The 27,753-nt window shown below is 34.5% G+C and overlaps 2 protein-coding genes and 1 long non-coding RNA gene across 7 annotated transcripts in view; 1 reads left to right on the forward strand and 2 right to left on the reverse strand.

Annotated features, from left to right (window-relative positions):
- Positions 1–27,753, reverse strand: part of Sarm (sterile alpha and armadillo motif) — a 95,450-nt gene that overhangs the window by 48,253 nt on the left and 19,444 nt on the right. Inside the window, exon 1 of one of the 5 annotated variants that reach the window (XM_083045510.1) lies at positions 711–1,584. The exons of the other annotated variants lie outside the window; for them this stretch is intronic. Within the exon in view, the coding sequence (XP_082901636.1) occupies positions 711–782 (72 nt within the window). The 5' untranslated portion in view covers positions 783–1,584. Of the gene's footprint in view, positions 1–710; positions 1,585–27,753 lie in introns of those variants that run through there. 5 annotated transcript variants of the gene reach the window in all.
- LOC145940405 (uncharacterized) lies at positions 1,835–2,872 on the forward strand. Its single transcript, XR_014426006.1, has 2 exons — positions 1,835–2,107; positions 2,785–2,872. It is a non-coding gene; the product is annotated as an uncharacterized LOC145940405 (long non-coding RNA).
- Positions 6,450–9,369, reverse strand: LOC145940823 (uncharacterized). The gene is made up of 5 exons (XM_083046418.1): positions 8,745–9,369; positions 8,071–8,381; positions 7,543–7,865; positions 7,015–7,260; positions 6,450–6,803 (listed from the first exon to the last, which is right to left on the reverse strand). Exons 1-5 carry the CDS (start codon positions 9,173–9,175, stop codon positions 6,513–6,515), a joined length of 1,602 nt encoding a protein of 533 aa, XP_082902544.1. The 5' UTR covers positions 9,176–9,369; the 3' UTR covers positions 6,450–6,512.

Here is a 27,753-nt window from a genome sequence, read left to right on the forward strand (position 1 = left end):
CATTGTGTTTATTATTTAAAATTTTATATACTCTATAACGTTATGCAGATGTTTTATTGTCAATATTTTCATTGTTCTTTCTGATATTATACGCTTGACATTTCTTTCTGATATTACGCGTCTCTGTAAGATTTTTCCAGTGGCTAGGTGAAATCTAAAAACGGCAGTTCAGGTAAACGAAATGTTTAGAAACGAAAATGCGTTATTGACAGACCGACCAATAACCGCTTAAATATACGAATAAAAAAGTGTTAGGTGTTAGGTTGTAGGGTCCTGCATAACGCCGTGGTCAAGAGCAGCTGTCCCGAAAATGCAATGGAGAAGAGGAACCTGATTTGAACCCTATTGATGATCATGTCATAGAATATTCTTAGAGCTTGATTTTTATGCAGATTTTGGGAGCAATTTGATGTCTTCTTTTTATAAAAATAAAATGTCGACACGATGGCTTCCGAATTGTAAGGACGTGAAAATAATGAGTTATTACGAATTAAACTTTATAGATAGAGCAGGCGGGTTTTTTTTAAATTTGAATAATTAATTTTAAGATTAATTATTATTAGGACGTAATTTTTTAGAAATATGTAAAATTTCTTAAATTAACTCAAATATTAAATTACGGTTGCTTCAAAGCACGAATTATTGCAGCTTAATTATAGAATATAATATAAATACATATATGATATTCTATCACGTCTACATCTTTTTACCTTCGTATGAAGACCCGAGAAGAAGGTACGCAGCGGAGCGGAATACGACATGTTGATCTTGTTGACGACCATTGTTATGCTAGATGTCTTTTAGCTGGACTTCCTCCTCGCGATTCCAAGTCCGAAGTCTTCTTTCATCCAATCGACAGCGTCGCTCGTTGTCTTCCGTGTAACATCGACGTGACACTTCGCGCCAAGAATAACACGTTTGTGCTCGTCTCTATCAAACGTACTTATCTGCACGCTTCGCCTCAAAGTATCGCGACCATTTCAAAATTTTTATTGAATTACGCTCCGCTGAGGAAATCATCGGCAATATTCGACGGACAGCAATCTGAGAAATGTTTAACGAATCAGGCGGACCTTCGTCGCGAGCAAAAACTCGGTGTAAAGAGGCTAATAAGTAGTTCCCGTTATCAGAGTCTATATGACACAGCAAGATCTTCTCGCATACCTCCGCTACATAAACTTTTCTAGCTGAAGAGATTCTTGACCAAAGTATATCCAGCTATCTAGTTCTAGCGTTTGATGTGTACAATAATGCCGAATAAGATTGCTAATATGCATCAAAGTCCGAAGATATCTTGAAGAGTCTGATCGTTGCGTAGAGATTTATCTCTTCTAGATTGACGCACACTAGAATGCCTAAATAGATTTCCTCTTCGAGCGTCACTACTACAAGATCCCGTTTTGATATTGACTTAAATATCGAATAGAGCTTGTCAAACAGATTCTGTCTTCAAGGACCGTAAAGTCGTCGATCCAATGTTAAAAAATCGTATCCAGCTTCTTCTTTTTGTCTCTGTCGAACGAAATACGTTCAGAAAAAAATTCTTCTTCAAAGACTTTCGTTTATAGACGTTCCAAATGGAGTAAGCGAAAATCGGCAATTGCGTTTCAGAATTTCGCGCTTATCTTCACGCGTGCGATCGAAGCGCGAAGAAGAGATCTCCCTACTGAAAGTACTCGAAGGAATTCGAAAGAAGCGAACTCAGCAGCGACAGTCCGTGTACCATCGAGATGGACGCGCGCGAGAATACTGAAGGAGAGCGCGTCGGCGACGATGCTATATATAGCCTCCCTACTCTCGGGGACCGAAACTGAACGGGACCCTCTTCAGGGGAACGCCGGACAGCGGCGATTGTTACCGTGACCTTCGAACTCGGAGGGATGTGTCGCAGGATATCCTGAGAAGGGATAGAACGTCGACCATTGGAAGCTGGACAGGACGAACATTGTGGTAGGGTCGGTTAGAGGCCGGCCACGTCGCCGTGGAACGATGACGAGATCGATTTGCGGCACCGATCGATCCGATCTAAACGCGAGAACGCCAATGTCAACGGAGCGAGACGGTGGGGGATGGTTACGCAGATACGGGGTGACAAGTGTTCTCCTTTGTAAGCATGCATATAGAACGATCGAGATCGCTGAATATGCCGAGCATGGTGAAATAATTTGTATTAGGAAGTATGACTTTGTACGATTATTCGTTCTAGACGGAATCGTAATTTCCAAAATATCTTTGCAGAGAAGGCAATTATTATTTTCTTTTTAATTGTCAGTAGTGATCTATATAATCACTGGCTATATCTGATACATAATTTCGAAATGCAACGAGTTTGTGCTCACGTCACTTATATTTTGTCATACATTTCAAAGTTCAACTGAAAATTATTCTTTATTAAACAAAGATTTCGTTCATCATCATATTCATTTGTTCTGTGACATTTTTAAGAACTTTTCTCGGAACGATGTATAATTCATTCGAAAAGTGAAATTGTATTTGGTGATGCATTCCTCGAACCACACATGTGTCAGAACGTTGCGTATACATCCGTAACATTTTTTTGCAGATAGGCTTTAAAAGAGAAACGCAAATGTGATAATGATTTTTCATCGCGCTTTTGTGAGAAAATCTCTTTTTCACGAACATCACGAGAGAAAAGTCTCTAAGGGGTTTTTCGAGGGCGCGAATAATGACTTCGATAAATTGCATTCGATTAAAGAGGTCAAGAAATTATACACGTGTAAGAAATAGTATACTGATCGGTGTTTTTTTTTTTTTTCCGTCAAGACAAAATTCTGACGAAGCGCCACGAAATTGGAGCGGAAGCGAATTCCGCCGTGGTCAGCGACACATGGTGATCGATGGCGAAATCCGGAGAAAAAAACAGGTAATAAATACACGCATGAGACATATATATGTATATATACGTGTCACATCTATCTATCAATTTTTGCTATAATTAATTTATATTAAATAATTTTTATGCTATTCATATATTATTTATAATGTGTGAGTTTGTATTTATTTATAATACTTTTATATATTAACCTAATTAATTTATTTAAAAGAAGAACATCCGAGCAGAGACATTATCCATATCTATTCCAAGAACCGAGAATTTTTACGCGGCGGATCCTGTTGTCAGGAAGATCGACAGCGTAGACGGCTAGTAGGCGTCGATGAATCAGGGTCGGGCGTCTCGACGACATTAATTCCGGACGACGACGACGGCTCTTATTTGCGACGAGCGTTCCGGAAAGAAAACGATAAGCGGAAAGCGAAAAGGAAGCACGGCGACAACGAGTTGGGCGTGCATTTATATATACTCCAGTATGCGTTCGAGTGTATAGAGTGTCGCGTAATTACTAAATGTGTCTTTCCGGATAACAGAAAGATGCATTTTTCTTCAAGAAAAATTTTCACGACTGCAAATTTTTAATATTTGATATTAAATATAACTCTCTTAATTGATCTATTTATTCCAATATTAAAAAACATAATTATATTTTCGAATTTTTAAAACTCGAGGAATATATTTTGATTTTTCTCGTAATTTTATAATCTCATTACCAAGAGATGTAAAATTTCTGATGTACAAAGTATGTCAAAGCTATTTCAATTAGAATTTTTACAGCGTTGGCAACAAAAAAAAATATGAAAATTCGGAATATCAAATTATTCGTGACGATTAGATCGACGATTATGTCTGTTAGTATAATATGATAATAGTATTCGCCTCATCATTCGTATACTTTCACCTCGAAATTATTGTTCGAATTTCGAACCGGACGCGTAGTTCAAGTCATCAAATCAATCACGATTATCTTATGAATTATTTACTCGGTGATGGGTGAACAATTACGACGATAATTTCGTCACCGAGTAAAGAAGAGATGTTCCATCGGGAGAACATTCTTCTTTAAGCAGGCCAAGGCCGTACTTTTCGATCGTGATGCTTCCCGCCCTTTTCAGTTTCCATTTAACATTAAGCTTGTTTCGACATTTTGTATATCACGTCATATATTATTATATAAATAATATTCTCTACTTATCAATTGTGTATTGATTTAAATTATTAATATAATAATTATTTCCTTCTTATATAATATGTTTTTATAATAATTTATGTATAAAATATATTTTTTTCTTCTTCCGATAATTTTGGTTACACGTATCAATTTTAGGTATTTTGTTAATTTACAAGAAGCTTGCAACATATATATATATAAATAATTATTTTGTTTCATATATCATTTCAAGCAGAGAACTTTTTCTCTATTTTTCTCACTATTTATTTTCTTATTATACCAGAATTTTTCGAATCTTCCGGGAAAAATACTTCCCCCGTCTAACTAAGCATCATATATTTCACGAATGTTTTCTTACAAACAAAATAGAATGAGATTTCAAGTGTTATTCGAACGGAACTGAAGAACGACGTAATCACAAAAAGAGAAAAAGAGAGAAGGTGCGAGGAGACAAGAGGATTGTTAATCGCACGTAACACGCGTGATGGATATGAATTGCTCTCGGTGGCAGTAAATTGCGTCTTTTTTCCTGCCTTCTTCGTTGCTTCCTCCCGCCCTCCTCTCTCTCTTTCTCTCACCTGCTCAATCCAGCTGTTTACTTATGTAATGCTTGTGCAATAATTAGCGGCATTTAAGCAATTGACCGCCCGCGGCAAGTATTGTGGCGGTCTCACGATGGCGAACAAAAGAAGGAAAGGAAAAACAAGAAGCACTGTTTTATGCGTCCTTTCTCGGCCAACTTGTCGAGCTTGACATTGCCGAGGTAAGATTTATACCGTCGCGTTACAAGTTACAATGTTTCCGTTTGACATTTCTCAAACTCCCGAGATATCTTATATATAGTAATTATGTTAGATATATGAAGACTAAAAAAATAAAATAAGATGTATTACAAACGTTCTATAAAATTATTGTGCTAATTAAGAATTTAATTAATTAAATAATTTGATTAAAGATTGAATCTATAAAATTTAATTAATACATAAAATTACTTCGCGACTATAGAAATTGATTTAATTAAATCTTACTTTCGATAATGTTCGAAAGGACCATTTAGATATTAAGTTAATCATTAAAATTTGCATACCTATTAATTAACTGTATCATTAAATGAATTAGTGAAATAATATACATGATAATATACATATATATATTCATATAGATATATTCCTATATATATGCACATATTATGTATATAAATTTATAATTGTGTTTGCGATATGTATATGTATAGGACAAATATCACGAGAAACGTGAAATAATAATCATTTTGCGATTCAAAATAGATCAATCAACAATCTTTTCTTTCTCGCTCTAAACGCAAGGTTACAGCGATTTTAATACAAATAAAATCCAGTCACGATTTTATTGTTTTATGTTCGCGGAAAGAAGACGCTTAAGAGCACAAACAAAGGCTGCGAAAGAGACGGAAAATTCAATACTCATCGTGAAAAATAAATGACCCTGCAGTATTTATTAGCAGGATTAATAAGAAATCACGAAAAAAATTATATAAAGCAATTTTTCGCAAAGATCAGATACGCGGTTAATTGCAGAGAGAATTATTTCGCAAAACGAAATTTATTCGTTATTGAATCAAATTTGCAAAATTACGCGCAAATCTTGTGTAAAGAGTGAGTCTTACTGACAATGTTTATGAATGATTGTATCGTAATTAATAATGGCGACATATAGAGATTTTTTTCTGAACAAGTACATATCTACGCGAGAGAGTCACTAAAGCAGTTCGTTTATCATTTGCTTTTTATAAAAAGTAAAAAATTCTTTCTAAAAATGTTACAATATCAGTATAATATAAATAATTTGTGAATTTATGCAATATTTTTTTATATGGATCTTTATAAATTTAATATAATATGGACATTTATAAATCTTCATATTAAATATTATATATTTTTAATTAAATTAAAATTATAAATTAGATATTAAATTACAAATTAAATTAAAAATATTAAATATAAATAAAATATTTTGAACATAATATAGCTGGCTTTTTCATGTATTCTCTCACGAGTATTTCGGCCCGATTTAATCGGAATCAAAATTGGCAGCAGAATAGCTGCGTTTATAACTTCCACGAGCTGATTTAGTATTTCGCCAAACTTACGCAAACACGCTGTGCCAAGCACAGCGAGTAGTCGCACGTTGGCGATCGCTGCCAAAACATGCGGAGAATGTAAATGTTGTGGAACACGAACCATTCCATATGGCGAAAATTTTCATAATTCTTTTTAACCTTATTTCTCGCGTGAATTTTTGCTTTCACTCTTTTATAAATATTATCACTAAAGAGCATTTCACAATTTATAAATATATTTTTTCTTATGGAGACACAACCTTTAAAAAGAAATTAATTTTTCTAGTAAGTAGATCCATTTTTAATGATTTTAAGCATTTGTTCTCGAAAAATATTATATTTCCGCGAGTTATTTTAATTATTAGAACAAATAAATAGATCCTTTTATATCAATAGAAAGGATAATTTTCATCAAATTCTTCTTCTTCTTTCTCTTCTTCATAATCTTCCTCTTCCTTTTCTTCTTCTTCTTCTTCTTCATCCTCATAAAGTGCCTCATCTGGCTCTAATAGTATCACATCTTCAGCTCCTTCAGGGAAATATTCCGTTAACATTCCTTGTGCTTCCTCGTCAACCTTTGTCACGAAGAACGGCTCGATGCTGGCGAAGGCTAAGAAAGCTTCCTCGTTAATCCTTCGAATTATCACTACGAACACCTCGACGCCAGTTTTGTGCTTCACCTTTCGTAAATAATTTTTTTAATCTGTTGCAAATTTTCTATCATAAATTGTATCGTTAAATTACGATAGAAAAAGAATAATAGTTTAATTCTCCATTATTTTTTTTATCGAAAGTGTAGTATTCGAATGACAGAAAAAGAATTATGCATATTAATTAATATGACGAATTTTATCGGAGTTGTGAAGTCACAATAGAGGGAAGATGGCACACCTTGTTCTCAAAATCTTCAGGCGAGGACGCGAGACGTCTCGCATAAGGCGGTCGATCGAACTCGAAAGCACCAAAGTGTTCGATAGCGTCGGGGTACATTTCGTACGCGTCTCGCACGACACCGAATTTCGACGCTTCAAATTTGAAGGCGCACAATGGTAGAGGAGGTATCGGCTCTTCGTAAGGATGAGTCTTTTCCAGGTAAGCCGGAAACAGAGTCTTGAAGACGTGAACTTTGCTTCTAGCCTGTGCGAGCGATATCCGAATATCATATATTATCAAATATATCTCACAATTTATAATAAATTTTTAATAAGACTAATATCTCTTCTTTTTGATTAGACGCCGACTATTTTTTGTAATATATAATATATATAATTTATATGAGAAAATATTGTGTATTATATTTTCTTTTATATTTATTTTTATATCAAATTAAAATTTAATTTTTTAATCTGGTGCGCTGTATAGAAAATTTTAATCAATTTTCAATTAATATCTCCTCTGACATTGATCGTTCAACCGTACATGAGGAGGCACCCAAGCGGCGGGATGCACCCGCCGCGTGTCGCCTTCAATTTCCGGGTTCGGTTCGTGCACGTGTACGTGTCTCTCGATGTAAGACACATCGTACATCGATCTGATCTGAGGCACACTGATTCCAGTTTGTAGAAGTGGCGGCGGCTGCGTTGTGATGATGCTGATGAGATAGTTCTCGACGTCGTCGATCATGCGAATCGGGTATTTCATCAAGTCGCGTTCCGAACTCTCGTACGGATAATGCACTGGCCAATCTGGATGCGGCGGTTTGCCCTTCAGCCTAATCGCCATGCACTTGCCATCGGTCAATCCTGAAGAATCGTGTGATCGCATAATTTCTTTCGTTTTTTCGTTTCTTTTCTTTTTTTACCCGAAGTGGAAATGTTTCATAACGTGAAGAGATGCGAATAAATGTAGAGAATATGATTACAGGATAGTGCGACACGAAGCTAGTCAATTATTATGTCACAGATCTCGTCGCTGTTCCTCGCGAATTTCTTATTTATTGTAATGCACCTTTTATCAATTCCTTGGTGACGTCGACGCCACTCTCGACAAACATTTTCTCGACCGTGTCCTCATTCAGCTGGATACGCAGCTCTTCCTGCACGTCGAAGCACTGTCTGAAGAGATCCTGCACGAGCTCCGTGTACGGCAGACTCTGCCACTTGTCCCGCGGCCTGCCGCGTTCATCCTTGAAGACCCACGGATAAAGCACCAACACCGTTTTCTCGCATAGCTCGATCATCATTTGCGCCATGAATCGCTCGTATCTTTCCAGCCTCTCGGCCTCTTCTTTCACTCGTTTCTTCTCCTCCAGCACTCGCCTTTTTACGGAGACGATTTTTACGTGAATATATATACGCAATTTCACGTTTCCTTCTTTTTTTTCGCAACCACGAAAGTTTTATTAATCTCGCGGCGACATCGCGGGATCGTCTCGAGTATATGTTCAGAGTAAAAATATCGCGAGCAGTTAAGACGAAAATTTAGAATACGCGCGATAGAAGTTATCGTATTAAGTTAAGCTGTCAAGTTATCTGCTAGTAGTTTTAAGTTTGTTTGCGAAATATCGTTTAATCTCGTCGTCTCTACATCTGTCCCGCAATGATCAAAATATATTATTAAGATCGAAGATTAGAAACTTCTGGTTTCGCATAGAAGCAGAGGGAGATTTCTTTTCTTTTCACCTAACGGCTTCCTGCTTCTGCCATCGAACTTCCTCCTCGGGGGCCCGTTCGTACACATCCTGTCGCCACTTGGGAATTTCCAAGTGCTGTACCCTCCTTATCTCGTCCATCGCCAGCTTCCGCAGACGCGGACAGTGCGCGCCGAACATCAGGTTCACCATCTTACCATCCTGCAGGAACATCCAAGCGGGCTCGCTTCGACCGCGGAATCTCGCCAAGTCGTCGATGTCGTCGTTCCGCGCGATCGCGAAATCCACCGCGTCGCCTACCTCTATCTTGATCTTCTTCAGGGTACTCGCCATTGCGGCGCACGGTCCGCTCCAATCCGAGTACACGTCTACAATGATCAGGCCTGGGCGACTCAATAACTGTCGCCATTCCTCGTCGGTGCTCACCTCGACCTGCAGAGCTCCGGGTGAAGCTTTCTTCATATTTCGCCGAATTACTTCAGGAACTCGAATCTCGCGAGGAGACAAATATTCTCGCTAACCGCGTGAAGTGCCTCTCGAGATGAGACGAGTGCGAGATGAAGGATAACGCGAGTGTGTTGATAGCGATCTCTTTAAGATTCTTCCGAGACGTTCAAGTGGGCCAAAATGTCTGGCGTATTTCTTTGATGTATATGATGATATTTCTGATTATTTATTTTTTACTATTTCTTCAGCGCATTTCCAGAATTTTATATATATATAATATTTAAATATATAATTCTAAACAACATTATTGCAACGTTCTTCACGAAAAAGTTCTATAATATTGTTATATTTATATTCTATTTTACATTTTCAATTAATACGATAAAATTCTCGTTGTCGATGAAAATCCTAACGTACCATCTCTGCGTACGTACATGTATTTATAATGATTAATATGAAAATGACGACTTCAATTTTCCTCGCACGCTTTTTGCAAAGACGCAGTTGCGGATGCAAATTGGTCGAAAAACGACGCACGTTCCAGCGGCGCGCGAGATAACGAGCTCGAGATTGCCTCGCTCGAGCGTGAAGAGACCGAGACTTGTGTTCCTCGCGTGCGTTAAGAGAGGCGAAAAGAGAAGAGCGCAGGAAAGAGAGATCGAGGCCGGCGATAGTGTCAGCGTCGGCTCCGCGCACTTATGATCGCGGCGGCGACGTCGTTTAGGTTTACGTCCCTAATTCACGTCCAGCCGCGATAATTAGTCTCGGGCGAGATCGCGAGGCGACTCTTGACACATCCAGTCTCTTCCAGAGAGCCTCCGATATGAATCACGAACGAGATCCACGTCGCGCGATCTTGATTGGTTCCGTCACAAAAAAAAGAAAAAGATTTCCGCCCGCATGCCGCGTTTATCAAATTAAACAAAATTTAATAAAAAAGACAAACAAGCATTCCTGCTCTCTAATACGTAGGGAGGATACGGGGAGCGATTCACATGGCGATCTTCTCATGATTTCATCGTCGATGACTCATAAAAGGAGAACGATCGGATCGGATCGGATCGGAGACGACGCTATGTTACTCATCCCGTTTTCCAGAAATGCTCCCGCAATTTCGCGGGAACCAAAACACGCGACGTCATTCGTCGCAAGACCGGAAGAGCGGCGAGATCTAACAATAAGTGAAAAATTGCGATCGCAATTTACGACGTTCATACCAAAGATAATGAGTGCGATAAAAATATTGAAGGATGTGACGGTTAATTGTTAATCTTTTCGGCAATTGCCGCATAATGTTTCATATTATACAGAGTGCTCATGTAATACACAATTCATTTTTTAATTATCAACCTTATTTTTCAACGAAACATGTATATGATTGAAGAATATATAGAATGCTGTTTGTTTCGACGTCAATATTCTAATACCTTTTGAATCGTAATAAAAAATCAAGAAATGCTAAGAGTATATTTTCAAAATTTACATCACAAGTTAAATTAATCGAAGAATTTTATCTTTCGATTAGTTTCAAATGACAATTTTAGCGCAAAAATATTTTAGTTTGAAGAAAACACAAAAATATTAAATATTAAAAAGATTCCTCTCAATCTTTCATATTTTTATTGAAAAAAATTTTTATTTCGAAATTATTTATATAGAAATTAGCCATCATGATGTGTAATATTAATGTAATTCATTCTTTCTTCTCTTCAATCATACATATTTCGTACATATTAAAGCACGAAAACTTCGCAACTTAGCGATGTCAATTAAGCTCGTCACACGTGCTGGCAAGTATTGCACCATCAATTTTCTTTTGCAACGTCCGATAACAAAACAAGCCACCGTGTTCGACGATCGAAAACCAAACTCGATTTTTCACAGAACAGCATATTTCAATCGCTCGAAGATTCATCGGCCACCGACACAAAGATTCCGGTTTGCTGACGAATCGAAACCGTGATTGGAATTTGTCGTGTTGTGAGAAATCGATTCTCGGGTCAATCGAGTTCATTCGCACGCAAGCAAAGTGCCTGCGGAAAAACGTAATATACAAGCGCGAATATTTGCCCAATATAAGTCTAAATTGCAGAATATAATCGTATGAAGAAGCACATTCGTGAAAAATATGAAAAGTATCGAGAACTTTTAATATGTCCTGCTAATAAAATATCTTAAAGTTGTTTTGCTTAGCAATTTAGATTTTATTTATATTTCAAGTCGAAACAAAATTTTATTTATATTTTATATGTCGCATATATTATACAACTATTATTATACAATATATATGTGTATTCTGATATGTATTTTGCATACATATTTTTAAATTTTATTTAAATATTTATAAAATTATTCCAGTTATTCCAATTTTATTATAATATATATTCGAATTAAACTTTCAATATTCCACGAAATTCAATGTTACTTAATAAATGATTGAATTAAAATGAGAAATTTATGCGAACTTAGCTCGCAGCGAAGTAAGTGAATGCACGAGTCCTCGAGCGGGTTATTCGTCAATTTCATTTCTGCATAATAACAGTGAGCCGCGAGCGAAGAAATGCATCTAAACGCGTCCATCAAAAGCTAACGATCACGCCTTGTAGAAGCGTGTTTACGATCCCATTGAGTGCCGCATTGTTTCGAGGCCGCGATTGACCGCGGTGGCGGAAAGAAATCGCGTCGCCACTGCGACAACGTCGTCGGTTTCTTATAGACAAAGAGAATATAACGACGATGCCGCGGAGAGTTGCTATAAAAGCAAATAGTGAGAAGAAACGAGCCCAACGAGGCTTAACGACGGCGCATTTGCATCAGTCATTAAGATCACCAGGAAAGTCTGGTGTCGGCCGGTTTTGCTCGACAAATGCATGCGCAAGATTAGATAAAAGTGATGCTTTTATTTCGCAGTTTTCTTGCGCAACATCGTTTTCCCGCAGTGCTCGTGCTTCTTAAGCTTTGACACTATCAACCCGCCGATACATGGGTGCCGATATCTTGCATACGAGCAATATTAAAGTGAAAGAAATATAAAATAGCTTAGAAAATGTATTAAAATTAGAATACAAAATAAAAAAATAATTAAATATTGAAAAGCTTTAATTAAGTTTGACAGAAGCTATACGTGATATCTTAAAATAAAAAAACACGTAAAAAAAATATAATATTAATAAATCGTAGAAAATAAAATATACATAAATTTTTCTTATTTTTAATTATCTTAATATATAAATGATAAGCAGCGAAAAAATAATCGAGTTCGGCACACATATCTCAGTGAATAACAATGAGTACCTATAAAAGAATTTCTAAACTAGAATATTTTACATATTAAAGGAAATTCAAAGATTGTTTCTAAAGAATGAAAGAAAAATGGATTCTTTACAAATGACTGGCATTTCATAATTGAAATTAGATCATCTTATCAAAGATTGAGAAATCGTATTAGGATAGTAAATCATTTAGTTCTCACAATGTCACAATATAATATTTTTTTCTAAATATATACTCTTCACCTACTCAAAAGATACAAATTTTCTTGATCGTCGCATTCCATTTGCGCGAACTAATTTTATTAGCGTTACACCATATCTCATTTCTCAATCAAAAGAACGTTTATGGAAACAATAAAATTATATATGTGCTTATCGCACTTGGAATATTTTTTATTTGAATATTCTTCCTAAGTGATTTAGAAACGTTGAAGTTCTAAGCAACTAGAATGCATGTTTCAGGAGCGTGCGATGATACGCATTGCACCCTGACCTTACGCTAATGAGCGCGCACGCGTTACATTGTGTAACCTTTTAACAATTCGCCGTCATTCCGGTGGATATCAGCGATGGTATGCGTCTCCTACACTCTAATGAAAATTGATGTTTCCGACCATTACGCTTAATACGCCCTTCTTCCTTGCTGAAAGGCGGAAATCGTCTTACTCATACTCATTCACACATGTCTCGAAGTCGATGTAAAATTACGAAGCTCGATGCGAGGCATGTTGTTTGTGCAAAGATTCATAAATCAATGGATTGAGCAGGACTTCTTTTGTTAGATTTAACGAAGATTATATTAATTTCTCGATATTGTAGAAAGATACAATATATTGAAAAAATAATTGATTCATCAAATTATATATGTAATATACATATATGTATATGTTTTAAATATTTTTGGATATATAGATATTTTTCTCCTTTGATTTATATAATAAATGCCACTTCTGGCATTTCTACATGCAAAAATTATGTAATAATTTCGTTTAATTGATTAATAAATAAATATTATGTGTGACAAGAACAAGACAATAATAAAATCGCGACAATAATAAAAGATTCTCAGTCTTTTCAATTGCTGAAAATTGTGCATTTAAACTCTACATATTATACTGGCGTCAATAATTCGAGGGTTAAGTGCTCGACTTAAGATCGGTCACTCAATAATCGAATATGCATGAAGTTATGGCGCGGTGGCATGAAGATGACAAATGGCCGGACAATTTCACGGCGCATACCGAACTCGTTTGAACGCGCGTCATGATTGAGTAAGGCGATTAGAAACGGAAGAAAAACAAATTGTACATCCGGAGTATGTCGTATATTCCAACGATTTATTATTAAATCAAATAAAAAAAAAAAAACAGATTACGTGAAAAATATCCTCATCGACTCTGTCCACATAATAAAAAATCGTTTGTTTAACAAGTATAAATATTTTTCATACTTTATAATTTATAATATAAATATATACAGTTATTAATTATACACTCTCTAATAAAAATATATATATTTACAGAAAATATTTTTGTTGCACAACAATTTTCAAAAATTTTATTTCTTTTAAGATAACGTATTTATGATTTTCTCTATTAATTTTTCTGATAAATTTGCATTTGTAAGAAATACCTCGAAGAATTTACATCGCGAATAACGACAAAACGACAAAACAACTTGATAAAGAGACGCGGAGTATGAACGAGATTAATTTCAGTTGCCGCCGTCGACATTCTTTCGCGGGATTAATTATTTCCGGAGCATATTAGTGACGTGTACACTTAGTCGAAATAATAATTGTGTGTGTATGAGGTAATAAGCATGTGCAATCTCAGATTTGATAAAACGCAATAACAAAGTCTCATTGATTGAATAATAGTCAATTATGCGATTAGAATTGATTTTATAAATTATAAATGTTAATATATTTTTTGAAAACTATGTATTACATATACTATATACTACATATAAATATTACTTTATTTTTCTAAAGACGTGAGATTTTATTGATTTTAAAAGGAGATAGAGCTTCTGTGCAATATAAATAAATAAAGTTTGACAATGATAGAAATAATAATTAGATTAAATAAATAGAAATAATAATAAATTAAATAAATATATAAAAATACAGAAAAGAGTATATAGACATAAGAATACATAGTTGTGATACATTTTACTTGTTTAATATATTAAATAAAATGAATTAAAATTGCCACATTTTAATATATTAAAATATATGATTAAAAATACTTCACAAATATCACATAATTAGAATAATGAGCATTTTAACTGAAAAAAAATTAATAAATAATATTGAAATGCGTCAATGTATCAATAAATTTTTTGGAATACTTTACTGCTGTTCTAAAAAAGAATTATCAAAATGTTACTTGAGCGAATTTATTTCTTAAATGCGCTATCAAAAGACAAAAAAATTTACCTCTGTTTAAGAAACGCCTACTCTTTTCAAACACCTGATTTGTATCCATCATCCCTTTGTTTCTCAAGGTTTCGCTGAACCCCTCACCACAATTTAACTTACAAATTAATCAAGACGCAGCAGCAGAGTTTCGCTCTTTCCCGACGCATGCTCATTATTCTTCCTAGTTTCTCTAGCTAGACAAATGACGGCAGTTAATTAACGAGCAAGTTACGAAGTCTCTCTTCTTTTTACTCGCGGCGAAAAGCGATTCCTGTAACGTGCCTCTTGCGATTTTTTTGCATATCGAATACGCTTTTGTTTAATATCCGCAGGATTGTGTAACATCGTAAAATGTGCGTGTCCGTAATTTAACGAGCTACACATTTTTCAAGCTAAACTGACGATCACAGAATGTATAATGTACCTCTTTATTGCTCTATTTCTTATCGTAAATCTTACGATATTTCAAGAATACATTTATATAAACGCAATACTTGTGCTAACTTCTATGACGACGACTCATATGATGAGTCACATCCGTGATTATCATGCGATGCACGTTTAATACGATTTGTATTTTGTATTTGACGTATGTGTGAGGAAAGTTTCGTGGATTAGTATCGAGAATTCTCCCATGAAGTTGATCCGAAGGGAAAAAAGCAAACTGGATGTACGTATGAATGAGAAAGCGTAAACGAATACATTCGTGTTTTTACGAGACTCTTGCAAAGATGACAATTATGCAAACAGAAGTTACAAATAAATATATATGACAACAATAAAACAATTTAAGTAACAATTAAAAGATCTTTTTTATAAAGTGTCATATTAAAATATTGAAACTTTGAATACATCTATTAAAAAGGAGATGTAGACGAGTAAGAAAAGTAGCGCAAAACGCGACTTTTTCATAGAAAAATTTAAATGTACAATGTTTTTAGAATTTATCAAAATCTTTATTAATTATAGCCGTTAATGATTAAAATTCTTTAAAAACGAAAGAGCGTATTTATAAATATGGGAAAACATGAATAGTCCTCCGAAAAATAATGAAAAATGTAGAAAAAACACGTGACATAAGGTATATGGCTCGACCTTATAATTAGGAAAAAAACTAATTATCGCCAATAATGATTAAACCATTAAAAAATAAAAAAGCGCGTTTAAAAATGTGGGAAAACATTAATAAAAAGATCCTCCGTTCGATAATAAAAATATTTTTTAAAAACTTGTCATAACCTAACGTTATGGTATCTAAATAGCGACACTAAAATTTTGATAAAATTAATTATTGACCCTAATGATTAAAACTTATTAAAAAATATAAAAACGCTTTTAAAAATATGAGAATATATGAATAAAATGGTCCTCCGAAAGATAATGAAAAATATAGAAAAAACGTGACAACATGTGGCAAAAATCAATTGATCGATTCTAATTGATTGAAGAATCTGTGAATGAAGAAAAAATACAGGAACCTATAATTGTGCGTAATATCCTTTGCTGATCTTGAGAGCATGCTTGTCTTAGCGCCGGTTATAATTTCCAGACGTTTCGTTACGTAAGCATCACATAATTTAAGAACGCATTATTAACAGATTAACAGGATAACCTCGATATGAATCATTTTGCGAAATTGTATAAAAGCACGTAGGTATTTCTTCTCTCGAGACGCCGATATCGTAAAATCAACTCGAGAGAACAAGATTGATAATTTCATTGTTTCCACAAACGTTCTTTTGATTGAGAAACCATGATATATGGTGTCATACTAATAAAATTAGTTCACGCAAATGGAACGCGACGAGCGAGAAAATTTGCATCTTATGAGTAGGTGAAGAGTATATTTAGAAAAAATGTTGTATCGTGAGAACTATAAATAATCTAGTTGCATAAAACTTCAACGTTTCTAGACTTAAGAAGAATATTCGAATAAAGAATATTACGAGTGCGATAAGCTCTCATTCTGTTTATTTTTTCGGCATTTTTTATAATATATTTTTATTATATATTTATTTTTATAAAAATTATTATATATGAATTAAATTAAAAAAATGTACTTATTAGTATAACGAAGTTTATATTAGCTATATCTATTAATATCACTATGCACCGTATTATACTTTAATTTTAAATAGCATCTAATAAGATAAGATTATCTAAAAATATTTTTGGTACATATATACGCCGCATTTCACATAAAGTCTGCAATTATATACGTCTTGACATGTTGCATCTATAATATGTAATGCGCGCAAAGTATATTGTCAAGATTTTGTAGCCGTGAACTACAGATAGGCCATTATCGTAAGATGCGCGATTTAACGATTTTCTTCGCGCGTCTCTCACGCGAGCAGATGCACGACGCGGCGCGAATATAAGGATTGATTAATAGACGATTAATTCCGCAAAAATGCGCTGTGGTGATTAATGACGTGCGAGTTAGAGTCGATAATTAAGAGACGGATTTTTTTTTTATTTAGCACAATATATATACATATAATAAAATCAAATATGATTTAAATATCAAGTGAAGATTTAGATCATGTATTATCATGCGATAAATATAGGTACATGTATAGAAAGTTAATATATATATAGCGCGAATTAAAAAAAAATTACTATATTCAGACATAATTTAGGCTAACTCTAAGTTTTTCTGAGGAAACTTACACTGTAAATTGAGATATCCAAGTTTATAGATACTCAACAAGGAAATTTTTATTAACGTTTAAGAAAAGAGAGAATTTTTAGATCACATAGTGGAGACTTGTAAGATTCTCATGAGAATCGCGGGGTGATATACCGAGGTGTGGTGCTGGACAAATTTATTAGCATTTCAATGGAAAATATTTACGCCTAAGCTTGCTAGACACGCATAATGCGACTAAGAATGCCGCGTGCAAGAACTAACGGCAATAAATAATACTATCTGTCTTATAGCGAGAATGTATGAGCGAGGATTTTGTTAGAACAAAATTTCTCAGCATAAATAAGATATATTAATAAAAATATAAATATATAAACGCCTAGATAAAATCTAACTTCATCAATAAAAAAAGATCTATTTCTTTTTATAAATATAAAATAGATCCTTAATGTTTCAAACAAGTAAAATAGTAATTTAGAAGTTATTTTATATTAATAAAAATTTATTATAAAAAATAGTAGAATTATTAATGTTTCTTCTCGCAATTATCTCGCAAAAAAAACACTAAAAAATTATTTTTTTTTGTCACCATCTTTCTACAAGCAGAGAACGAGTAGCGTTAGAAAATATGTACGTTGCAACAACATTGCGACGCAATTTGATCGGCATCGCAACTGCTGATGCATGTGCAACACACGCAACATTGCGGCTCGCAGCGTGTTTAGTTCACACGCACTTGAAACCGCGTCGTCGTCACGGCGAGAATATCTTATCACGACCGGTGGATCTAACTGGACTGTCAATGCGGAAATCTGCTTTTACGGGAAACCGTAATTCAGTCTCTCCTCGCGAGAGAGGATGATTAGCAATGGCGATGTTGTTATACTCATGCTTTTCTCGTTTCTTCTCCCTATCCGTCTCACCGCGCGACTAATTTTTCTCGCGAAGAGATGTAACGATCTTCAGCTCTCGTTGTATGTGCATAATGCAACGATATAATACGGACTTTTATACCTCGCGTAAACATTCGTCGTGAACATCGTCGTTCGTGTCTGATGGAAGCACCGAATATTTGTACATGTACATTTAATTATTACACGTGCATTTAATTATTAGAGACAATCGAAAGAAATAAATTTGTCGCGAAATATATATAAGACGTGTCGGAGAATAATATATGTATATAATCAGGTTATCACATATAAATTGTGAAAAATACCTCGAACGTATTTCTTTCAATAAAAATATTACGGCAATAACAAATTTTCGTGCGTAATTAGCGATCAAAAACAAAGGAACAAAATTCAAGTTTAAAGAGAATATAAATAGAAAATAAGTAAAACTATATTATTCGATTAATATCTATTAAAGTTTTTAAATATTTCAAATTTAAATTCTATTAAAAAATATACGATGTTAAAAATAAAAATAAATCAAATAATTGAAAACTTTCGACGCATCAACTTTCGAAACATCTTGTATATTTTCAATAAGCACACAAATATCATTCGTTTGTTTTGAAAGTGCATTTGAATCACTAATCGCTGTGTCTTCTATCTATTGCTAAAAAGAGGAATGTGCTTAGCTAATCTTGAACAAATTGATTTATGCAGACGCTTTTATGAGCTCTCCGAAATAGTAGAGCGAGATGTTGAGAGAAATACGAGGAAGTGGGGTGTGTGAAGTTGGCACCCCTATGTTATGCTATCATAGTTCTGTTAAGAGTTCTGAGTTATTTAGAACCATAGGAAGAGTTCTTGATAATTTTTAGAAATAGTTCCGGTCATTACGATAACGAAAATCAGTTTCAAAAAATAGGGGTGCCAACTTTACATTTTTTTACACATCGAGTTCTAATAGTTAAGGTTCTTTTAAATAGTTATATAGGTTCTAAATAACTTAGAACTCTTAACAGAACTATGATAGCATAACATAGGGGTGCCAACTTCACACACCCGAGGAAGTGATTCAAAGAGATTGTAATAATTTTAATGATTTCGAAGAATTTTAGAGCATTTTTCTCAAATCTTGTAAAAAATATCGGAATTTTTCGTTATAACACATATATACATATATTATCTAATAAAACATTAAATATTTTATCATGTTCTCTTTTAAATTTACTTCATATTCATTTTTAAATTTACTTACTAAAGGAGCTTGTCTTTGATTCTAATTAAAGATTTCATTTTATCGATGATATTCTCTCTCTCTTTCTCTCTCTCTCTCTCTCTTTTGATCACAAAGATTTTAATTCCTTATATGCGATAATAAATTCTTCCGTACATCTTTACCATTATAGTATATACGTGCAAAGATACGATAAAAAATATGTCTAACAATGTTGCGAATATCATCTATGCCGGCAATCGCGCTCGCGAGCTAATAAAGTTTTCCACTAGATTGATTGATTGCATAATGCGGCAACAACGGCGCGATTGTTAACGCGATAGCAGCGGGCGGTTATGAATTATGACAGCGTTGCAAGCAATTTCAGCAAGTTTATATGCGACCAAATCGAGGGCAGGCGTCAATTTCGCTTTCGTGGAACGCGTTCCAATTGCAAGACAAACATGTTGCACCCGCAATTGCGATCCTCTCCCGTTTCGAACGATTTTAATCCTCGCGAACGGCTTTTTCTCACGCTGTTACGTAAATGGCGAGTTATCCGAGCTCATCTGTCGTTTTTCGATAGATATATGTATTTCGCTCTAGATACCGTATTTCCAAATATTTTTGTATCTTTCTATCGTGCAACTATTCTCTTGTGTATAATCTAATATGTATATATATATATGTATATAATCTTAGCCATTAAAATATCTTCAAATAAATATCGTTATTTTAATTTTAATTTATTGTATTATTTTTTAATATTATAAGGAATAATTAAATAATTGTGTGAGGTGTCATTTTTAATCCTGACAATGTTAGAAGCGCGAAGACATACGTTGGATGTAATTATTAGAAGCTATAGCAATATACTTATGCAACATGGCACGATTATCATCGAAGTTTATCAAGTTTATTTTTTACAGGAATAAATAATAAGCGTTATCTCAGATTTGACATAAAAATTGAGGAGACCTAATCGATATTCTTTGCATATCTCGTGATATGTATTTTAAGCGAAATTCGCAAAAAATTCGGGATGAATCGTGCATACGTGTGTGCCTAACGTGTCCGCATCTTACAATTAGTGCGTTTTCAATGTTTTTATCGCCCTCACTTTTCTTCCCGATAAAGCAGACGGATTTCATTCGGCTGCCCGTTAATCGCGTCTACGTGCAAACGCTTTAATGTTGCGTCTTTAAGCACAACAGTGGTTCTCTCTCTCTTTCTCTCTCGTGTCTTTAGCGCGACGAAATTGCGAAACGTGTAATTTATAAGCGTGCCGCGGCATACGTCGTCCGTTGTTGTAGGTGGCTGCTTGTGTTATTGTATAATACCATAGGTAAGCGGTACAGAGAGCAACGGTACAACCATTCGGCGAGGAGGAGTGGCCATCGTTCATTGTTGCTGCAACAATGCACCGACGTGTGTCGCGACGACAGTGCACTGTCCTTGTACCGCGCGACCCATACGCGAAAAAAAAGAAGAGAAAGAAAAAAAAGAAGAAAGAAAGCTGGGGGTTTTGTCTGTTAACCTTAATCAAGACGAACTTTCCGGCCACCCACTATATACGGCGGCCCGATTACGCGAATAACGCGCTTTCTTCGCCGAATAGCGTTGCGTAATCGGGACACGAGCAAGAGCCAAGCGAGGGCCAACGTCGCCAAGTGAGAGCGGTGCAACGAATGCATTATTACGCGCGACGCAATAAATCTTTTTCGTCCACGTAAGAGAGATGCGAGTGACGAGCAAACGGCAGAGTTAAGTGATTGTGAAAAGTACACAGAGAGAATTTTCTCTTGGAATTTACCCTGAAAATCATGGGAATCGTGGGACAATATGGCATGGAAAGAATTTTATAAAAATTTCTCTGATTAATATTTATCACAATAAAAATAATAATATTATTTACACGTTAAAATATAAAACAAGTTTGATTAATTTTAATAAACTGCATAATAAAATTAATCAAACATATTTTATATTTTATTGCAATAGATGTTATTTATTTTTATTGTGATAAATATTAATCAGAGAAATTCTCATGAAATTCTTTCCATACCATATTGTCCCACGATTCCCATGATTTTCAGGGTAAATTCTAAGAGAAAATTCTCTTCGTGTAGCGACAAGAAATTAATATAGCGAAGTGATTCATCTTTCGAGGGTAAAATCGAATCCGTATATAGAATCCGCAACGCGAAAAAATAAGATTTAAAATTCGTTAATACATTCGCGATTGTCAGAGTTTTGCTTGGAATTTTCGAGTAGAAGTTTCGGAGAGTCTCTCTGGAAATCCAATGTTATTAAACGCGTCATATAGTTTCACTCGGACTCTTGACGCAATAATAGTCTTGCGTTCCGCTGTTATTGTTAGCGCATTCGGGTGATTTGAATTTCAATCTAGAAATAACAGCGCGCAGTCACAGGTAGATTTTTTTTTAGACGAGATGCGACGTGCACGTTTCGCGAATCCGCCTGGTCGTTGCATAACACGCCTCTCCTCTTCAAGGTTGGGCCAGCGGACCTAGACCGGCGTTCTCGGGGCCGTGTTACGCTTTGGGAATTACCGCGCTCGTTAGCGTACGAGAACAAAGCCGAAGTCCGCGGGTACGTTAATGTTTCCGGTCTCGCCACGCCGTTAAATCTTTCCCGTCCTCTTTCAGAGACACGTGCTGATTTTAAACGATATTCTCGACAAAAAAAAATAACGAGCAGGAAACATGACGAGTTGTTAACGCAAATTTATAACGCTGCGACCTATACTCTATACGCCTTTCACGGACAGATTTTTAAAAAATATTGTTTCGTTAAAATGTCAGCTAAAGCAGATACAGTATTTATAAGGAAAAAAATTCTTGCATTTTGCTGTAAAAAAGTTCGACGATGCTCATATAATATTTTTTTAAAAATTTAATATTTTTTATTTATCTATATACATTGCTTCTTTAAAAAATTGCTTTTAATGCATAATAATTAAAAATTACATTCACAGAGACAGTTTAAGATTATTTTAAGATCGTCAAAGAGTAATATAAAATGATTTTTAAAGGCATAATAAAAAGCGAGAGAGCACAAATGTTCATGGGTCAGTCTATTAAACGAGTGACACATATAATATCCGTAATCGCATCGTATTTACTGGCGTAAGCGCGAGTTCCTTCAAGGATCTTTAAACTAACCAAGTGGCACCTCATATTAGACCACTTTGTGTGTCATCTTTAACCGTCCATTACGTACATAATCCGACATACTATATGTCCGATCATGTAGGCAAAGAATACACGACTGAGCTATTGTTTAATTCCGAGGAATGTGACCATGATAATTTGACCATCGATCGAACATTAAAATGTCGATGGCACTGCTATTTCAATATAAAGCTTAAAAACGAATCTCGTGATTATTTATTTGATTGAACAAAGTATTAATAATATTAAATAACACAACACTGATATTACGGAGCGATATTAAAGAATCGCGAATAAAAATGTTAATAATTGTTGCACTGCATATATTTATCCTCTTTATACATTAAATTGCTACATTTTACCGCCACGATACTTGATGTAAATTAGAGAGACTAATAACAGTACGAGCGACGCTGCTGATCAGCGAGTTGGCAACAAAATCACGACACGCCAGTTAAATTGCACTGGAATTGACGCGCGTGGTAAGAAATGAACGAACTAATGCGATTTAATGATAGTGTCGGGAAAACGCGTCTCTCATACAATGGAGACATGTGGACGCCCACAGATTGATTCCGCGTGCGTAAATCATCCTCTACGGGTCGTAGTCGGTAGTTTGTAATTACTGCAATAATTATAATGGAAAAAGATACTGATGAGATTGACGAGCGAGCCCATTACAAAGTGACAATTGATTTGATCGCCATCTTTCGCGGATCGCGAGTTTACGTAACCGCGTATTTTCACGATGAAACTTAAATGAAGAATTCAAAATCCGCGGACCCTTTAATTTTTATGAATTTGTTATATGCGACAACTTACGTAAGAAACGAAGAAAGAATACGCACCGACGATGAAATAAATTGCGACGACATTTCGATATAAAATGAATAAGTAAATAATTAATAATTTTTTAAGATTTCATTTCGCAAAATATTGATGAAGATGTAATAAAATGAGGAAAAAGCGTTGTGAAAAGAACAAAATTTCTAATAATAGATAATGTAAGAAAAAAAGTGTTATAATAAATTACAATTTTTTTCTTATTAAAATAAACACAGGTAACTAAAAATTTTTAGAATAAATTTACATTATTTCACACTTGCTATATCATTTATCATTTTACCGTTCTCTTTATTATATCACTATTTTATAAATATAAATTCAAAAATATTATAATAAAATTAAATTCAAATAAAAAATAGAAAATTGAGAAAGAAAAAATATGTAAAAAATCTAACGTTATAAATTCAATCGAGCGGCCATAAAATTATTTTAAAAAATCAATAAATTATGAAAAAGTTAATTATTATATAGTTTTAAATGGTTTGCGTTTTATTTCTCCTAATTGTAAGAGAGATTGCGCCGCAAGCACTTGCGAGATATCGCGCAAACGCATATCATTGATGTGCCTCGTGTCGCGTCGCGTCTTTGAACTACGCTATACGTCGTACATCGCGAATTATGGATCCTGATCTTGCAGGCTGGTCACGATGCAAATAAACCGTACAACGCTTTTCCGCAGACCGAGCCTAAGACTCGATTCCGAAATTTGACTTGCTAATAACATTTGCGCGCGACGACCGGCTGGTTACCACTAGTACATACGCACCGATAAGCTCGCGGACATGCCGGTGCTTTGCAAGTCTAATGCAGGCAACGCGCCTGCCTGGCGGTTATTAATTATAGAGTACCGACGAACAGATTCGCGAGAAAGGACTGCGAATTCATTTTGAAAAATTCTTTGGGAAGAGTGTGCGAAAATCTAGGTAAAAATCTTTTAATGGCGAAAATAAATTCGAAAATTGTATCTTTCGCAAACATTCTGATCCACGGACTGGTCAAGTATTATCATATTTTATCACGTCGCGCTTTATATAATCACGCGAGTATGATTCTCGTTCTGTGTAAATCAGCTCGCAAGTGTAAATGCATCGCCGAGATTTTGCGAAAATAATCTCTAATAACGTCGTCACATGCGCTAATCTGCGTCAGAGAAATAAAATAACGAGAAGGCGGCATCGCTTAGCTTGACGAACAAATAAACGGACATCGCATTGATTGGGAAAATAATCACGAATGAGTGCTTTATGAAGTTGCCAACATCGTGATACTACGCTCGACTTCACGATCTCGTGCAACCGCACGATGCAATTGATAATCAATCTTAAAATTTTATCTAACGATCAAACAATTTTTAAGTATCAAAGTTCTCTTAAAAATTAAAAGAAAAGATTTTTAAGATGTTACTGTAAAAATTTTTAAATTCTTAAAAAATCTACGAGAGAGTTTCAAGATTTTTAACAATTCTAAAATGATGACTAACAATATTTCAACAAATTCTAAAATTTCGCCGTAATATTTTAGAACTAAGGAGTTTGAATAAAAACTGTCGAAATATTCGGGCGGCAAACCGAATATATTACTCGTTCCGCGAAATGTCAGTTGTTTTCCCGTACAGTTACTTTCAATCGCACGTACGATTATGATGGGTTTATCAAGATCTGACAACTACTGTTACACGTTCTATCGTACTATAATATTCCATCATCCTATCTCATTATTTATGTCAATTATTGTGTCCGATAACTCACAAAGTGTCCAACGCGACCTGGATAGCACAAGAATGATTCATAACTCGAATGCTGCGAGAATCCAAGATAAACGTGATCGTAGATTAATCGATTCGATTTTTGCATTCAATGTGTACATAAATTAGAAACCTTTCTACTTGTTCAATAGTTAATGAAGATAAAATCTCTAGAGACATTTTGTTCAGTGATATATAATTATTATCTCACCATTTATCTGTTTATCTCATTGCCAGTCATTTTATCATATCATAATTAATTATAGCTAAAATATATTTGTAAACTCACATCTTCCTCTTTTCAAATATATTCTTCAAAATATATTAAAAATACTGAGAGAAAGAAAGAGAGAAAAAGCTAGATTATTTAAAGAGTCTCAAGTGTCCTCAAAAATATATATAGAATTATAATAAATCAGCATTTCGATGCTAAAAAACTAATAAAAATTAACAGTAAACTAAAATATTAAATCGTAGATTTTGAACATGTAGAGATTTAATAGAACGACCTCAATTCCCTTTATGACGCCGCAGACACACCGCGGTGTTGACAAAACGCTTTTGTAAACGCGCCAGAAGCACCGTTTTTCCGTGATTATTTGGATTCTGGCGGACGACGTTTCTGCGTGAAGAGCACTACGTAAACACTTCTCTAAAGTGCGGCTTTACGACTTTAATGCTATACGCGCATAAATCCGCTTCACGGGATAGGCAATCAAAGGAGCCGGAAGAGAGAAAGGCGTGTTAATGATAAAGAATTGAAGTTTTGCACGTGAAGAAAAATCAGCGTAGATAGTGCTTCCAAAATACATTACAAAAAAAAATGACGAGAGATCACTCGAGATACTTTACTTTAAAGTATTGTCAATTATTTTTCATTTTTTCAATAAAAAAAATTCATAAAAAGGCTATATATAAAATAAGCTTTTTTTATTAAGTTTTAATTTACTTATATCTTTTTTTTTTTAATTGAATTTAATACGTTACTGAAAAATAAATTGACTGAGATATTAATTTTATTACATAATATCGAAGATTATGGTTGCAATTATATATCTGGCTGTTATACTCGATTCTTCATCTTTTCTGTTCATCAAAGATTTGAAAGCAGAGACGCGCGCTTGACACGGACTCGAGTTTGACTGGCAGCAAGTGCAATCTCGAGTTTCCCTGTGACATTGTACAAACAGAATGATGAAACGCCAGACTGATGCCAGGAGGATCTTTATTCTTTGATTATTTCAAGCCTGGCATGCTCGAAAGATCGAACGCAATCAAGTCTTAAACTCGCTTCCGAGAAACCCCGACTGTCACGTCATAAGAAACGCATTTGGTCTTTATATTTAACTATTATTGTGTGTGCGCGCGCTAATTATTTTTTTCTTTTTCAGTTAGTGCAATAGTATTAGATATCAAAGTTTTGCCAGATTATATGTATTTATCATTTATATATTTAATTTCATATAAATATAATAACTAGATGTGTAAAACACGGTCAGTATTTTCAATAATTTGCCCTTATTTCTAAGATATTAAAAACTATATTGTTTGTAATTCCATAATTAAAACGACACGACACGCTCTTTTCTTATTATCGATGTTTAATTTTATAACTTATCTGTCTATTTTTATTTGCTTTATTGTTTCTATTCGTGCGAGAGAGATGCACATTATTTACAGGCACATGGCTCCACTTATTTCGCAATGCACTGACGTCTTCTCAATAAGGCCACAGGCGTGCAATTTCAATTCCGTATCCTGGCACACTAGGTAAAAAACACGATATACATATATACCGGAAACCCCGTGACGTCTGCGAACCGACGCAGCCCACGTATCCCTTAAACTTTACATAAGTGAGAGAGAGAGAGAGAGAGAGAGGAGCTAAAGAAATTTATATTGTACTTACTAAATAAACGTATATAAGCTAACAAATATTTGTATATATTTAATATATATTATTAAGGATAACATTCAAATAAATTATAATTTAAATCAAATCACTTTTTCCATATACTTTTTATATTATTATATAAATTGTTTCCTTTAAAAATGTATATGTTTTAAATGTTAGTATTCAGAAATAGAATATTTTTCGAGAATATTTTCCGAGGACACATTTATTGATAGATAAAGTAGAGAAAGAAAAAATCTAGTCCGAATCCCTTTAAACTTTAAACAGACGAACCGTGGGACGACGACTATTTCAGGATCACTTTGATTCTCGAAATAAAACCTATAATTCACGTCGCATTTGAATGTTGCAAAAAAAATTAAAAAGTTTCTCTCATTATTGCAATCAAATTCAATTTTTTATAATAATTTTAAGCAAATCTTACATAACTGTTTTATAATA

The sequence above is a fragment of the Prenolepis imparis genome, unplaced genomic scaffold (genome assembly GCF_030444845.1).
Source record: "Prenolepis imparis isolate NDT839.2.m4 unplaced genomic scaffold, iyPreImpa1.0 SCAF_9, whole genome shotgun sequence".
Lineage (NCBI taxonomy): Eukaryota > Metazoa > Arthropoda > Insecta > Hymenoptera > Formicidae > Prenolepis > Prenolepis imparis.

Bases quoted from the DNA above. Each gene is read 5' to 3' on its own strand.
- LOC145940823 (XM_083046418.1), bottom strand. From the start codon at position 9,175: ATGAAGAAAGCTTCACCCGGAGCTCTGCAGGTCGAGGTGAGCACCGAC. The intron at 7,261-7,542 runs GTACGGTTGAAC...TCGCTCGCACAG, and splicing joins CCGCTTGGGTGCCTCCTCAT to GCTAGAAGCAAAGTTCACGT. The intron at 6,804-7,014 runs GTGTGCCATCTT...TATTTACGAAAG, and splicing joins CTGAAGATTTTGAGAACAAG to GTGAAGCACAAAACTGGCGT.